This window comes from Eucyclogobius newberryi, unplaced genomic scaffold (genome assembly GCF_026437365.1).
Source record: "Eucyclogobius newberryi isolate DKJ021-1_F unplaced genomic scaffold, fEucNew1.0.hap1 SCAF_21, whole genome shotgun sequence".
Taxonomy (NCBI): domain Eukaryota; kingdom Metazoa; phylum Chordata; class Actinopteri; order Gobiiformes; family Gobiidae; genus Eucyclogobius; species Eucyclogobius newberryi.
The window spans coordinates 2,424,649-2,441,324 of NW_027315846.1; the positions used below are offsets into that span (position 1 = coordinate 2,424,649).

A 16,676-nucleotide genomic window follows, 5' to 3' on the forward strand; every position below is an offset into this window, starting at 1 on the left:
GAGTTTCAGAGTCTCAGCGTCTCAGCGTCTCAGAGTCTCAGCGTCTCAGCGTCTCAGCGTCTCAGCGTCTCAGCGTCTCAGAGTCTCAGCATCTCAGAGTCTCAGAGTCTCAACGTCCAAGAGTCTCAGAGTCTCAGAGTCTCAGCGTCTCAGAGTCTCAGAGGCTCCGCCCACTGCCCTGAAAGAGTCTTGTTTGGATCTAAACGTTTAATGTGATTTGTGAGGGAGAAAAAACTCAATTAGATTTCCCGCTGGGATCGACACGAACATGGGACTGTGAAGCCGCACGCTTTCAATCTGCTCAAAGCGCAGCCTTCAGACAGGACAGTGTGAAAGGGACGAGAGCAGGGAGGACATACAGCACACAGTCAGAGCTCACGACACTGGAGCCCGGCATACGTGCTGTGCTTTAACCACTCCACCACCGGGCCGCACCGGGTTCTAACATTGATCACATCGGACATTTTGATTTTTTAAATATATTTTTCTACAAACAAAGGTTAAAATATGGAGACCGAACATTTAAATTGCATAATAATGAGTCTGTCTTTGTTATAAAAGGTTTGTTTAGTCCGAACGTTGTATGTTTTGTGCCGCTTCGCAGAGACATAAAGCTCATTACGTCCCCGGCGAGGGTGGACGCTCCGCAGACGTGACGCGGTCACACTAATATTAGACTCGCCGTCGTCCAGAAAAGATGAACAAAATGTCACACGAGCCGTTTGCATGAATAAATCAGGAGCGCGCCGGCGATCGCTCCAACAGAGAGTGAATAATTTACACTCCACCTTTGCGGATTCTACGCGGCAACAGTAACTACAGGGAAGGTACCGAGTCGCGTTCACGTTTACGGCGCGTCAAACCGGAACGCAACGTCCAGCCGGGTCTAGATTCACTCTTCTTTATACAAATGTCCCAATGTTTGAAGTGACGTACCACAGGTTTTTACAATTGTATTGTATATTGTATTTGTATCTATTGTACATATAAATTATAGTTTTACACCAGTCGAGCAGGTATTTGTGGAGAAAAGTAGAAAAATGTGTTTAAAAATAAGAGAATTTACACAAAGAAACAACTTTTTTACAAAATAAAGTCGCTCTCATTTATTTTTATTTGTGAAATTTTTAAAAAGTGACATTAGATGAAGTTTTTTCTGCGTAATTTCCTAGTGTAATGTCATCAATTACAAACAGGAAGTGAAATTATAAACCTGAAAAAATTGCTATTCTGGGATGACATTTTAATATTTTTAGCAATATTTTAGAATATATAAATCTTAACTGTCTTTTAGTTCAATGAGTCATTTGACCTGCAGGGGGCGCTTTAAACTTCTGGATCTCTCTAAACCTTTACCTTTCAAGTACAACATACTTTTACTTTATGTGTTACTCCAGAAAATATAACAAGTGCTCAGTATATTGTATTATCTTTTTTTACTTGTTATAATGGTCAGTTTTACTCAAATGCATCAGGTCATTTAACGTCTCGTGGTCGAATGCGTTTTCCTGCAAAACAATAATTAAACAAAATGCTTTAATTAACATATTTTACTGGCAGCGGTACTCTTTCTCAGCTAATTTGATTTGTGGCCTAAATTAAGTTAAGCGTCACTTGGTGGGATAATATCCACAAATATGTCAATTCAACAGCTCGTTATTCAAGATTTCAGAGTTTTTTATTTAGTTTTTTATTACCGTATTTTCCGGAATAAAAGTCGCACCAGCCCAAAAAATGCATAATAGAGAAGAAAAAAACATATATAAGTCGCACTGGAGGATGAAATGCAGTTGCAAGTGTGAAAATAACAAATACTATCACATATAAGTCACTCCGGAGTGTAAGTATAAGTGTAAATATAAGTCGCACCCCGGCCAAAACTATGAAAAAACGTATAGTCCAGAAAATACGGTATTTTTAATTGGAAATTCACCCCCAACTTTGTACAAACTCGTTCTGCAAATACAAATTCAAAATGTGTCATGAAATATCGACCGTTTTATCAATTTTACCCGTTAAAATATTGAAGAATAAGGTTAAAAAATAAATTTTAAAAATCCAATGAATCCAAAATAACTTTTCTTTAACCTGGATTTAGTCTTTTTTATACAAATGTCCCGTGATTTAAAGTGACGTACGACAGGTTTTTACGATTTTCTCATTTTGACTTTATTTGGTGTGTTTATATCTTTTGTACATATCAATTATAGTTTTACACCGATCGAGCAGGTATTTGAGGTAAAAAAGTCCAAAAATGTGTTTAAAAATAGACAGGAAGTGACATCACACCAGGGACACTCGTTCCAATCAAAGTTTATGCAAAATTTACACTAAGAAACAACTTTTTTGACTCTCTTCACAAGAATTCAACAAAATAAAGTCGATTTCATATATCTTTATTTAAAAATGAAAAAAATTGTGGCATTAGATGAGTTTTAGCCCAGTGTTTGCTGGGTAATTTCCTAGTGTGTTGTCATCCATTACAAACAGGAAGTGGAATTAGCTGTTCTGGGATAACAGTTTTATCATTTACCACAACACAACTGTGGTTTAGTTCAATGAGTCGTTTGAAATAAATAAATTAAATTAAATAAAAAAATCGAATGAATCCAAAATAACTCTTTAACCAGTGATTCCAACACTTTAAATTAAATCCACCACAAAAGCGTTCTGCACCTGACACACGGCGAGCTAATCTTCCACGACAATACGCTATTGACCTCACGCCGTTTAATTGTTGTAATTCTAATGAAACCGGCTCTCGTCCGTTCCCACAATGCCCTCCTCTAAACCCTGTTTCCGGGCGGTTAATCCACTCAATCCGCTCTTTTTGACCTGGGCGCCGCGCGAATCCGCTCGAAAGCGCCGAACCGGTCGCCGCCTCGAGAGCCGCCACCGCCGCGATGCCAAGTTATGAATATGTCAAGTTATGAATATGTAATGAGGCACTTCACTGTCACGTTACATCTGCTCCCGCTTCAAATACCAAGGTTAACTATCTCTATGAATACAATATCTGACACTGTTTACGTCATTAGGAGCCCGCTTGGCCAAACTAGGCATTTAAATCATGTTTATTTGGGCCGTAATTGAAGTTATGAATATGTCAAGTTATGAATATGTAATGAGGCACTTCACTGTCACATTACGTCCGCTCCCACTTCAAATACCAAGGTTAACTATCACTACAAATACAATATCTGACACTGTTTACGTCATTAGGAGCCTGCTTGGCCAAACAAGGCATTTAAATCATGTTTATTTAGGCCGTAATTAAAGTTATGAATATGTAATGAAGCATTTCACTGTCATGTTACATCTGCTCCCTCTTCAAATACCAAGGTTATAATTATTAATATAATATCTGACACTGTTTTCGTCATTAGGAGCCCGCTTGGCCAAACAAGGCATTTAAATCGTGATTATTTGGGCCGTAATTGAAGTTATGAACATTTTTTCGCATCACGTTCACCTGCAGAGGGAGAATCTCTTAATCATCGTGACTCGTCTGTCTGTGACTCATCTTTTTAAGCCGCTGTAGATTTAGCGGGCGGAGCAGAACGAGCGGCTGTAGAACTCTGAACAGGATTTGATTCATTGTGTTTTTATTTGGCAAAGTTTGTGATTGATCTGAGCAACCAAAAATTAAATATTTGATTAACTGCACGGCCAAGTTAAACAGGGCTTTGAGTGAACACAGGTAGAACACACACTTTTACAGTCTTTAAAGAGTTAAAGTTGGGGCTGCAACCAAAAATGACTGGACTGGATTATTTTGATTTAAATTATGACATAATTTTTATTTTGAATGTTTCTGCGATTTTTTTAATTTTTTTCATGCCAAAATGATGGCATTATTTTATATATATATAGTTGTTATCTGGACTATAGAGATTCTAAAATACAAACAAAAAGATCTGTTACAACAAAGACAGTGGAGTTCTTATCAAAATGTCAAAAAATACAAACAAAAATCAGATTTTTTTATCATCATTAGTCTGTATATTATTGATGGTGTGGACACATTATTTATGTTGAGTCATTTCCAAATAGAACATTTTGAAATGACATTCGGTTGTTTCTCAGTTTCTCTCAAAATAATTCAGAAGTACTAAAATACTCATTGTATTTGCAGTAGCCATTTGCAAACTCACTCCTCCATTTGCATAATAATAATGTTTAAACACGCCAGAAAATCAATAGTTGGCCGCCAAACGCCCGGGTTTTCAATCACCGCTTCTGGCTCGTGCTCACGTCGAGTGTTTTCACCACGTCTGGCTCCAAAACACGTTTGGTTTGTGTTCTCCACCTTCTCCTGAGGGTCTCGCTTTTGCTTCAGAGCCGTGAAGAGATGTCACAGCTCGTTAAATCGTCCTTCTCGTATTAGATGATGGTTTGTCGCTCGAGTCGTTAACAGTGAACGCGAACGCAAGAAAAGTGAACGCAAGAAAAGAGAAGAAGAAGTGCCGCTGCTGCAAACAGCTTAGTCATAAACAGAGTGCAACTGAGGCCAACGTGAGGAGGTAAAACATCATCATCAAATAAAGGATTATGTCGTTTTCTTTGCATTAATACCAGCATTTTTAATAGACTTTGCAAGAGTTATTAATAGAGGTCAGATAATTGTTGTTAATCAAAATCTTATACAATAAAACAAAAACTTACAGACTTTTTGCTCTCATTTGGTTATTTTATTTATTTTATTTATTTTATTTATTTTATTTATTTTATTTATTTTATTTATTTTATTTATTTTATTTATTTTATTTATTTTATTTATTTTATTTATTTTATTTATTTTATTTATTTTATTTATTTTACAGAGAGATTTATTTATCTGTTATTATTTTCTTATTATCTACTTTTTACAATTTGATGCTTTAATAGTTCTCCAAATCAAAAAGATGCCTTCATTTATTTATTTATTTTATTAGTTTTATTTTATCTGTCTTTTTTAATTATTATTGGCGACCCATGGGCAAAGCAGCAGCATCGCCATGGAAACCAGCGGGGGGCAGAGACCAGCGGGGGGCAGAGACCAGCGGGGGGCAGAGACCAGCGGGGGGCAGGGACGAGAGGGTGGCACAGGTCGCCCCGGGAGGTGTTTTTAGGACTGCGACGACGCGCTCCAGATGACGCCGCATCTTTTTTTATTCCCTCCAGTCATTTTAAAACCACAATAAAGTGAATTTGTCGGTTTAACCGGGTCCAAACAGACTGAACATTTAACTTTGTGAACAGGCGGAACAGGCAGAACAGGCGGAACAGGCAGAACACGCATGAATCCTCAAATCCTGCTCGTAAGGTATGAAACTTTCTCGCGCTGTCACGTTCCCTCTCTGCCCCGGGGCGAGTCTGGCGCCGCTCCTGTTTTCTACCTCTTTTCCCACTTTGATTTATGTCGACAGGTTCTCTCTTTTTGTGTGTGTGTGCCTGAGCTCGTCACAGCAGCAGCAGCAGCAGCAGCAGCAGCAGCAGCAGCAGCAGCAGGAGAAGGAGAGGATCAGAGGAGGAGAAGGAGAGGAGGAGAGGAAGAGAGAGACACACCCATCTCCACTGCAGGTCGGCGTCCTCGCTCCGCATCAGCATCAGCAACACACGACGCACGACACAAATCACTACTGAACCCTGCTGCCCGAAACGGAGAACTGCGAGGGAGCCGACCCACCACAGCAACAACAGCAAACAACAACAACAACAAACAACAAACAACAACAACAACAAATCGCCGAGGAAGGAAAGGAGACATTGCCCACCGGCTCCTGAAGAAGCGGCGTGCCAGTTGGGGAAGGCGATGTGGAAGCAGTCGCACATGATGTCGGCCGGGACGAGCTCCTGAACGCCGGCGGGTAAAAGGATGGAGGAGGCGACGATGAGGAGGTGGAGGAGGTGGAGGAGGCGGGTGGCAGGAGCGCTGGATGTCCTCCGTCCACGGTCAGAGCTCACAAGGGGAAAGACGAGACGAGACCGCGACGCCGCCTGACGTCCACCGAGTGAGGAAAGCTCCCGGCAGAACGCGGACCTACAGCGGCGGCGGCACGCTAACTTAATTATGGGAGGAGCTGCCCACCCTTCTCCACCCTCTCTCCACTCTCTCCCCCGTCCCGCATCGAGATACAGACGCACACTCCTCCTCCTCCTCCTCTCATCCTCCGCCTCATCCTCCGCCTCTGCCTCGGCCGAAGAGCATTGATCCGGCCTAATCGGACACAAGGACGATCACGCTGTCAGAGGAATGGAAAGAAGGAGGGAGGGAGGAGGTAGGGAGGAGGGAGGAGGGAGGAGGGAGGGAGGGAGGAGGGAGGGTGGAGTAAAGTCTGGTGCAGACGGGAAAGTGGGCGGGGGTGGGGGGTGGACACACAGGTTAAAACGGCTCGATGTGAAGCGCAAAGTGGACATGATGAAGATGTGAGCTGGGAAAGACGAGCATGCGACATGTGAGAGAGGAGGAGAGAGGAGGAGCTGGAGGAGGAGAGAGGAGAAGCTGGAGGAGGGAGGAGGAGCAAGGAGGAGAGAGGAGCTGGAGGAGGAGCAAGGAGGAGAGAGGAGGAGCTGGAGGAGGGAAGAGGAGCAAGGAGGAGAGAGGAGCTGGAGGAGAGAGGAGCTGGAGGAGAGAGGAGGAGCTGGAGGAGAGAGGAGCTGGAGGAGGAGCAAGGAAGAGAGAGGAGGAGCTGGAGGAGGGAAGAGGAGCAAGGAGGAGAGAGGAGCTGGAGGAGAGAGGAGCTGGAGGAGAGAGGAGCTGGAGGAGAGAGGAGGAGCTGGAGGAGAGAGGAGCTGGAGGAGAGAGGAGCTGGAGGACAGAGGAGCTGGAGGACAGAGGAGGAGCTGGAGGACAGAGGAGCTGGAGGACAGAGGAGGAGCTGGAGGACAGAGGAGGAGCTGGAGGAGAGAGGAGCTGGAGGAGAGAGGAGCTGGAGGAGAGAGGAAGAGCTGGAGGAGAGAGGAGCTGGAGGAGAGAGGAGGAGCTGGAGGAGAGAGGAGGAGCTGGAGGAGAGAGGAGGAGCTGGAGGACAGAGGAGGAGCTGGAGGACAGAGGAGCTGGAGGAGAGAGGAGCTGGAGGAGAGAGGAGGAGCTGGAGGAGAGAGGAGGAGCTGGAGGGGAGAGGAGCTGGAGGAGAGAGGAGGAGCTGGAGGAGAGAGGAGGAGCTGGAGGGGAGAGGAGCTGGAGGAGAGAGGAGGAGCTGGAGGAGAGAGGAGGAGCTGGAGGGGAGAGGAGCTGGAGGAGAGAGGAGGAGCTGGAGGAGAGAGGAGCTGGAGGAGGAGCAAGGAAGAGAGAGGAGGAGCTGGAGGAGAGAGGAGCTGGAGGAGAGAGGAGGAGCTGGAGGAGAGAGGAGGAGCTGGAGGACAGAGGAGGAGCTGGAGGACAGAGGAGCTGGAGGAGAGAGGAGCTGGAGGAGAGAGGAGGAGCTGGAGGAGAGAGGAGGAGCTGGAGGGGAGAGGAGCTGGAGGAGAGAGGAGGAGCTGGAGGAGAGAGGAGGAGCTGGAGGGGAGAGGAGCTGGAGGAGAGAGGAGGAGCTGGAGGAGAGAGGAGCTGGAGGAGAGAGGAGGAGGCGCTCACAAGCTCGTGAAGTCGTAAAGTTCCACCATGTGTAAAGTGTCTGATCAAAGCACATGAAGGATCATAATATTCATAACAGTTTTTATAAAAGGACTAAAACACAAAGAGAAGCATTATTATAATTACAATTATTACATCAAAGTGACAGAACAGAACCATTTCTGATATTCATATTCAACATACTTATTCTATATATTACATACTTATTCTATATATTATTCATACATATCTTCTGTCGGTCTAATGTAGTTTACAAAGTAAAGATAGGTCAGAATATGGAACGATTTTTTATCTATTTCACCAGAAAAATGATTTTAAATATTCCTGGATCTGGCCTGTACATATTAATGTATATATAATATGTACATATAATACATATAATACATATAATACAGATAGTACATATTATACATATTATACATATAATACATATAATACAGATAGTACATATTATACATATTATACATATAATACATATAATACAGATAATACATATTATACATATTATACATATAATACATATAATACATATGTCGGTGTAATCCCTCATTGGTCCAGGCGTGTTCCATAGTAGAAAAAGCTTCAGTTGTAGTCATCTGGACTCAGTTCGAAAAAATAGACGTTTCGACTCTCATCCAAGAGTCATTGTCAATAACAGAATTTAGATCGAGAACTCCGATATTAATACTGTTCTGTGGTAAGACCCACCCATTGGGAGGAGCCTTCCTGAAGTAGAAAGAGTTGTTTGTTTCAACAGAAACTCCCCCTTGTATCTACCGAGCTAGCCTATTCAGAATCTTAATGGGCTATTGGAATCCTCTTTGTCTTAGTGAGACCCTGGCTCAACCACCCTGAGTACCTGATTAGCATCTAAATGTCCTTGTCCTGGTCCTCTACCTTTCCAGGGGTTCAGTAACCCATTATAAATAACAGGAAGATTAAATCTTAGCCCTCCATTTCTGTTTAAAGAAGGTCTTTCTTTTTTAACAAAAATAGCTTCCTTGACTCCTCTTTCAAACCATCTTTTCTCCCTGCTTAAAACCTTCACCTCACCGTCTTCAAACGAGTGATTAGAGGCTTCAAGATGGAGATGCACGGCGCTCTGTGGTCCTGAACTTGTATTTCTTCTGTGCTGATAGAGCCTCTTGTGTAGAGGCTGTTTCGTCTCACCTATGTAACGTTCTTAACAGCTTTCTTCACTGCATTGGATCGAATAAACTACATTGCTCTGTTTTTGAGTCGGCAACTTGTCCTTTGGGTGAACCAGTTTTTGTCTTAAAGTGTTTCCTGGTTTAAAATAAACAGGGACTTCGTGTTGTCTAAAAATTCTCTGCAGTTTTTCCGACAGGCCAGACACATAAGGGATAGAGACACCCTTCCTTCTCTGTTCAGTTTCCCTTTTGTCCTGCTTCTTGGTTCTCTTCACTCTGTTGAGAGCCCAAGCGGGGTAACCACAGGCTGAGAGGGCATTTCGGACATGTTTTTCCTCTTTCTTCTTGCCCTCTGAGCTGGTGGGCACACCTTGAGCTCTGTGTTGTAAGGTTCTGATCACACCCATAGAAGTATATAGGAAACCTACACACACGGACCAGTATCTGCTCTTTGGTTCCAAACACCCACTACAGCACAAGCTGGGTGTAAGACAAAAACTGGTTCACTCTAAGGACAAGTTGCCGACTCAAAAACAGAGCAATGTAGTTTATTCGATCCAATGCGGTGAAGAAAGCTGTAAAGAACGTTACATAGGTGAGACGAAACAGCCTCTACACAAGAGGCTTTATCAGCACAGAAGAAATACTAGTTCAGGACCTCAGAGCGCCGTGCATCTGCATCTTGAAGCCTCTAATCACTCGTTTGAAGACGGTGAGGTGAAGGTTTTAAGCAGGAGAAAAGATGGTTTGAAAGAGGAGTTAAGGAAGCTATTTTTGTTAAAAAAGAAAGACCTTCTTTAAACAGAAATGGAGGGCTAAGGTTTAATCTTCCTGTTATTTATAATCGGTTACTGAACCCCTGGAAAGGTAGAGGACCAGGACAAGGACATTTAGATGCTAATCAGGTACTCAGGGTGGTTGAGCCAGGGTCTCACTAAGACAAAGAGGATTCTAATAGCCCATTAAGATTCTGAATAGGCTCGGTAGATACAAGGGGGAGTTTCTGTTGAAACAAACAACTCTTTCTACTTCAGGAAGGCTCCGCCCAATGGGCGGGACTTACCACAGAACAGTATTAATATCGGAGTTCTCGATCTAAATTCTTTTATTGACAATGACTCTTGGATGAGAGTCGAAACGTCTATTTTTTCAAACTGAGTCCAGATGACTACAACTGAAGCTTTTTCTACTATAAATACATATAATACATATAATACATATAATACATATTATATATATAATACATATAATACATATAATACAGATAATACATATAATACATATTATATATATAATACATATAATACATATAATACATATAATACATATAATACATATTATACATATTATACATATAATACATATAATACATATAATACATATTATACATATTATACATATAATACATATGATACATATAATACATATTATACATATTATACATATAATACATATTATATATATAATACATATAATACATATAATACATATAATACATATGATATATATAATACATATTATACATATTATACATATAATACATATAATACATATAATACATATAATACATATGATACATATAATACATATTATACATATTATACATATTATACATATAATACATATAATACATATAATGCATATAATACATATGATACATATTATACATATAATACATATAATACATGTTATACATATAATACATATAATACATATAATACATATAATACATATTATACATATAATACATATAATACATGTTATACATATAATACATATAATACATATAATACATATAATACATATAATACATATAATACATGTTATACATATAATACATATAATACATATAATACATATAATACATATTATACATATAATACATATAATACATATTATACATATAATACATATAATACATATAATATATTGCACATGATTCTTTTTCTATTAGCTCCACTTAAAGACCAAGGAAAAATTGACCAAGATTGTATTGATCTTTTATTAAACCAGGAAGAGCTTTCACAGGCACGTGTCTCTTTCTGAGACATTACATTTGACCCGCTCCCTGGAGCCGCCTGGTCATGTGACTTGTGCGGGGGGCCGGGGGGCCGGGGGGGTTCCTTCATGTCGGAGCAGGGCCGGAAAAAGACTTTTACCTCCTTAAACTGTCTGTATGATTCACCTGTCCCAGAGCGTCTGACACGTGGGTCTAATACACGAGCGATAAGTGTTAGGCTCGATCGATACTTCAGGGCCGCGATGCATTAGGGCGGGACAGGAAGCTGCATTAGGGCGGGACAGGACGCTGCATTAGGGCGGGAGAGGAAGCTGCATTAGGGCGGGACAGGAAGCTGCATTAGGGCGGGACAGGAAGCTGCATTAAGGCGGGACAGGAAGATGCATTAGGGCGGGACAGGACGCTGCATTAGGGCGGGAGAGGAAGCTGCATTAGGGCGGGACAGGAAGCTGCATTAGGGCGGGACAGGAAGCTGCATTAAGGCGGGACAGGACGCTGCATTAGGGCGGGAGAGGAAGCTGCATTAGGGCGGGACAGGAAGCTGCATTAGGGCGGGACAGGAAGCTGCATTAAGGCGGGACAGGAAGATGCATTAGGGCGGGACAGGAAGTTGCATTAGGGCGGGACAGGACGCTGCATTAGGGCGGGAGAGGAAGCTGCATTAGGGCGGGACAGGAAGCTGCATTAGGGCGGGACAGGAAGCTGCATTAAGGCGGGACAGGACGCTGCATTAGGGCGGGAGAGGAAGCTGCATTAGGGCGGGACAGGAAGCTGCATTAGGGCGGGACAGGACGCTGCATTAGGGCGGGACAGGAAGCTGCATTAGGGCGGGACAGGAAGCTGCATTAAGGCGGGACAGGAAGCTGCATTAAGGCGGGACAGGACGCTGCATTAGGGCGGGAGAGGAAGCTGCATTAGGGCGGGACAGGAAGCTGCATTAGGGCGGGACAGGACGCTGCATTAGGGCGGGACAGGAAGCTGCATTAGGGCGGGACAGGAAGCTGCATTAAGGCGGGACAGGACGCTGCATTAGGGCGGGACAGGAAGATGCATTAGGGCGGGACAGGAAGCTGCATTAGGGCGGGACAGGACGCTGCATTAGGGCGGGACAGGAAGCTGCATTAGGGCGGGACAGGAAGCTGCATTAAGGCGGGACAGGACGCTGCATTAGGGCGGGACAGGAAGATGCATTAGGGCGGGACAGGAAGCTGCATTAGGGCTGGACAGGACGCTGCATTAGGGCGGGACAGGAAGCTGCATTAGGGCGGGACAGGAAGCTGCATTAGGGCGGGACAGGAAGCTGCATTAGGGCGGGACAGGAAGATGCATTAGGGCGGGACAGGAAGCTGCATTAGGGCGGGACAGGAAGCTGCATTAGGGCGGGACAGGAAGCTGCATTAGGGCGGGACAGGAAGCTGCATTAGGCGGGACAGGAAGCTGCATTAGGGCGGGACAGGAAGCTGCATTAGGCGGGACAGGAAGCTAGTCCTGGTTTAGTCCTGGTTTAGTCCAAATGTAGATGTGGTGATAGTTTTGATCATCAGCTCCACTTCAAGTCCAAGATTTGAGTTTTTTGGTTCCACTTCATAATAATTACACCAGTTGAGAAATCTTCAAGACAATTTACTTCATTTTCGCTACATTTGACTTTACTGTTTAGTTGTCTTGTTGCCGTGGTGAGTCTTTTCTCCGATACCAACGGCCAGTGGTCAAACCATTTGTAGATGTCCAGATCTCAGGGCCCATACCGTATTTTTAGACCTCGGCCTCCGACGCCCAGAGCGCATCAAGACAAGTTTATTTGTAGAGCACATTTCATACACAAGGCAATTCAAAGTGCTTCACAGCAGGAAAAATGCACTAAAATCACAAAGAAATGACAGAAACAGAAATACAATAAAATTAACTAAATAAAAAATAAAAAACATTTAGCCAAATCCAGATTTACCTGACACATTGGCAGCATTCCAGACACTCCCATATGTATTTGACATTGCAGCAGGACAGGCGTCTCCGGGATGGACACGTCACTTTTACATTGATTTGTTCCCATGTCCGCGCGCTTTCTGCAAACTGCACACGTCTGTGCTGAGCGTATGTCTCTTTTACCACGACTCTCTCGGCGACGCCTCCTCCTGATGTGGCGCTTCGTATCTTCACCCACGGACCCCGTCTCGTCGGCCCCGCCCTAGATTTAGCTTTAGCTAAACTAATTGTCTCAGACAAAACTCGACCAAAGCTTTAGTGTTAAAACCAGGCTCTTGGTCAGAGCCAGGCTCTTCCTGGACTTTACAGAAGCCTTAACGCTGACCCTGTCCCCAGCGAGTGTTCTGACCCTGTCCCCAGCCTGTGTTCTGACCCTGTCCCCAGCCTGTGTTCTGACCCTGTCCCCAGCCTGTGTTCTGACCCTGTCCCCAGCGTGTGTTCTGACCCTGTCCCCAGCCTGTGTTCTGACCCTGTCCCCAGCCTGTGTTCTGACCCTGTCCCCAGCCTGTGTTCTGACCCTGTCCCCAGCCTGTGTTCTGACCCTGTCCCCAGCGTGTGTTCTGACCCTGTCCCCAGCCTGTGTTCTGACCCTGTCCCCAGCGTGTGTTCTGACCCTGTCCCCAGCGAGTGTTCTGACCCTGTCCCCAGCCTGTGTTCTGACCCTGTCCCCAGCGTGTGTTCTGACCCTGTCCCCAGCCTGTGTTCTGACCCTGTCCCCAGCCTGTGTTCTGACCCTGTCCCCAGCGTGTGTTCTGACCCTGTCCCCAGCGAGTGTTCTGACCCTGTCCCCAGCGAGTGTTCTGACCCTGTCCCCAGCCTGTGTTCTGACCCTGTCCCTAGCGTGTGTTCTGACCCTGTCCCCAGCCTGTGTTCTGACCCTGTCCCCAGCGTGTGTTCTGACCCTGTCCCCAGCCTGTGTTCTGACCCTGTCCCCAGCGTGTGTTCTGACCCTGTCCCCAGCGAGTGTTCTGACCCTGTCCCCAGCCTGTGTTCTGACCCTGTCCCCAGCCTGTGTTCTGACCCTGTCCCCAGCGTGTGTTCTGACCCTGTCCCCAGCGAGTGTTCTGACCCTGTCCCCAGCCTGTGTTCTGACCCTGTCCCCAGCGTGTGTTCTGACCCTGTCCCCAGCGTTTGTTCTGACCCTGTCCCCAGCCTGTGTTCTGACCCTGTCCCTAGCGTGTGTTCTGACCCTGTCCCCAGCCTGTGTTCTGACCCTGTCCCCAGCGTTTGTTCTGACCCTGTCCCCAGCCTGTGTTCTGACCCTGTCCCCAGCCTGTGTTCTGACCCTGTCCCCAGCCTGTGTTCTGACCCTGTCCCCAGCCTGTGTTCTGACCCTGTCCCCAGCGTTTGTTCTGACCCTGTCCCCAGCCTGTGTTCTGACCCTGTCCCCAGCCTGTGTTCTGACCCTGTCCCCAGCCTGTGTTCTGACCCTGTCCCCAGCGTGTGTTCTGACCCTGTCCCCAGCGAGTGTTCTGACCCTGTCCCCAGCCTGTGTTCTGACCCTGTCCCCAGCGTGTGTTCTGACCCTGTCCCCAGCCTGTGTTCTGACCCTGTCCCCAGCGTGTGTTCTGACCCTGTCCCCAGCCTGTGTTCTGACCCTGTCCCCAGCCTGTGTTCTGACCCTGTCCCCAGCGTGTGTTCTGACCCTGTCCCCAGCCTGTGTTCTGACCCTGTCCCCAGCCTGTGTTCTGACCCTGTCCCCAGCCTGTGTTCTGACCCTGTCCCCAGCGTGTGTTCTGACCCTGTCCCCAGCCTGTGTTCTGACCCTGTCCCCAGCGTGTGTTCTGACCCTGTCCCCAGCGAGTGTTCTGACCCTGTCCCCAGCCTGTGTTCTGACCCTGTCCCCAGCGAGTGTTCTGACCCTGTCCCCAGCGTGTGCTCTGACCCTGTCCCCAGCGTGTGTTCTGACCCTGTCCCCAGCGTGTGTTCTGACCCTGTCCCCAGCGTGTGTTCTGACCCTGTCCCCAGTCTGTGTTCTGACCCTGTCCCCAGCCTGTGTTCTGACCCTGTCCCCAGCGTTTGTTCTGACCCTGTCCCCAGCGAGTGTTCTGACCCTGTCCCCAGCCTGTGTTCTGACCCTGTCCCCAGCGTGTGTTCTGACCCTGTCCCCAGCGTTTGTTCTGACCCTGTCCCCAGCCTGTGTTCTGACCCTGTCCCCAGCCTGTGTTCTGACCCTGTCCCCAGCCTGTGTTCTGACCCTGTCCCCAGCGTGTGTTCTGACCCTGTCCCCAGCGTTTGTTCTGACCCTGTCCCCAGCCTGTGTTCTGACCCTGTCCCCAGCGTGTGTTCTGACCCTGTCCCCAGCCTGTGTTCTGACCCTGTCCCCAGCCTGTGTTCTGACCCTGTCCCCAGCCTGTGTTCTGACCCTGTCCCCAGCCTGTGTTCTGACCCTGTCCCCAGCGTGTGTTCTGACCCTGTCCCCAGCGAGTGTTCTGACCCTGTCCCCAGCCTGTGTTCTGACCCTGTCCCCAGCGTTTGTTCTGACCCTGTCCCCAGCGAGTGTTCTGACCCTGTCCCCAGCGTGTGTTCTGACCCTGTCCCCAGCGTGTGTTCTGACCCTGTCCCCAGCGAGTCTTCTGACCCTGTCCCCAGCGTGTGCTCTGACCCTGTCCCCAGCGTGTGTTCTGACCCTGTCCCCAGCCTGTGTTCTGACCCTGTCCCCAGCCTGTGTTCTGACCCTGTCCCCAGCCTGTGTTCTGACCCTGTCCCCAGCGAGTGTTCTGACCCTGTCCCCAGCGAGTCTTCTGACCCTGTCCCCAGCGTGTGCTCTGACCCTGTCCCCAGCGTGTGTTCTGACCCTGTCCCCAGCCTGTGTTCTGACCCTGTCCCCAGCCTGTGTTCTGACCCTGTCCCCAGCCTGTGTTCTGACCCTGTCCCCAGCGAGTGTTCTGACCCTGTCCCCAGCGAGTGTTCTGACCCTGTCCCCAGCCTGTGTTCTGACCCTGTCCCCAGCCTGTGTTCTGACCCTGTCCCCAGCGAGTGTTCTGACCCTGTCCCCAGCCTGTGTTCTGACCCTGTCCCCAGCCTGTGTTCTGACCCTGTCCCCAGCGTGTGTTCTGACCCTGTCCCCAGCCTGTGTTCTGACCCTGTCCCCAGCCTGTGTTCTGACCCTGTCCCCAGCCTGTGTTCTGACCCTGTCCCCAGCGAGTGTTCTGACCCTGTCCCCAGCCTGTGTTCTGACCCTGTCCCCAGCCTGTGTTCTGACCCTGTCCCCAGCGTGTGTTCTGACCCTGTCCCCAGCGAGTGTTCTGACCCTGTCCCCAGCGAGTGTTCTGACCCTGTCCCCAGCGAGTGTTCTGACCCTGTCCCCAGCCTGTTTTCTGACCCTGTCCCCAGCGAGTGTTCTGACCCTGTCCCCAGCCTGTGTTCTGACCCTGTCCCCAGCGAGTGTTCTGACCCTGTCCCCAGCGTGTGTTCTGACCCTGTCCCCAGCGAGTGTTCTGACCCTGTCCCCAGCGTGTGTTCTGACCCTGTCCCCAGCCTGTGTTCTGACCCTGTCCCCAGCCTGTGTTCTGACCCTGTCCCCAGCCTGTGTTCTGACCCTGTCCCCAGCGTGTGTTCTGACCCTGTCCCCAGCCTGTGTTCTGACCCTGTCCCCAGCCTGTGTTCTGACCCTGTCCCCAGCGTGTGTTCTGACCCTGTCCCCAGCGAGTGTTCTGACCCTGTCCCCAGCCTGTGTTCTGACCCTGTCCCCAGCGAGTGTTCTGACCCTGTCCCAGCGTGTTTTCTGACCCTGTCCCCAGCGAGTGTTCTGACCCTGTCCCCAGCGTGTGTTCTGACCCTGTCCCCAGCGAGTGTTCTGACCCTGTCCCCAGCGAGTGTTCTGACCCTGTCCCCAGCGAGTGTTCTGACCCTGTCCCCAGCCTGTTTTCTGACCCTGTCCCCAGCGAGTGTTCTGACCCTGTCCCCAGCCTGTGTTCTGACCCTGTCCCCAGCGAGTGTTCTGACCCTGTCCCCAGCG

The 16,676-nt window shown here is 47.4% G+C and overlaps 1 protein-coding gene across 1 annotated transcript in view; it reads right to left on the reverse strand.

Annotated features, from left to right (window-relative positions):
• Positions 1 to 16,676, reverse strand: part of LOC140370971 (uncharacterized) — a 67,587-nt gene that overhangs the window by 24,201 nt on the left and 26,710 nt on the right. The window contains exon 2 of the mRNA XM_072458251.1: positions 5,757 to 5,979. Coding sequence (XP_072314352.1) covers positions 5,757 to 5,979 — 223 coding nt within the window. The remainder of the gene's footprint in view (positions 1 to 5,756; positions 5,980 to 16,676) is intronic.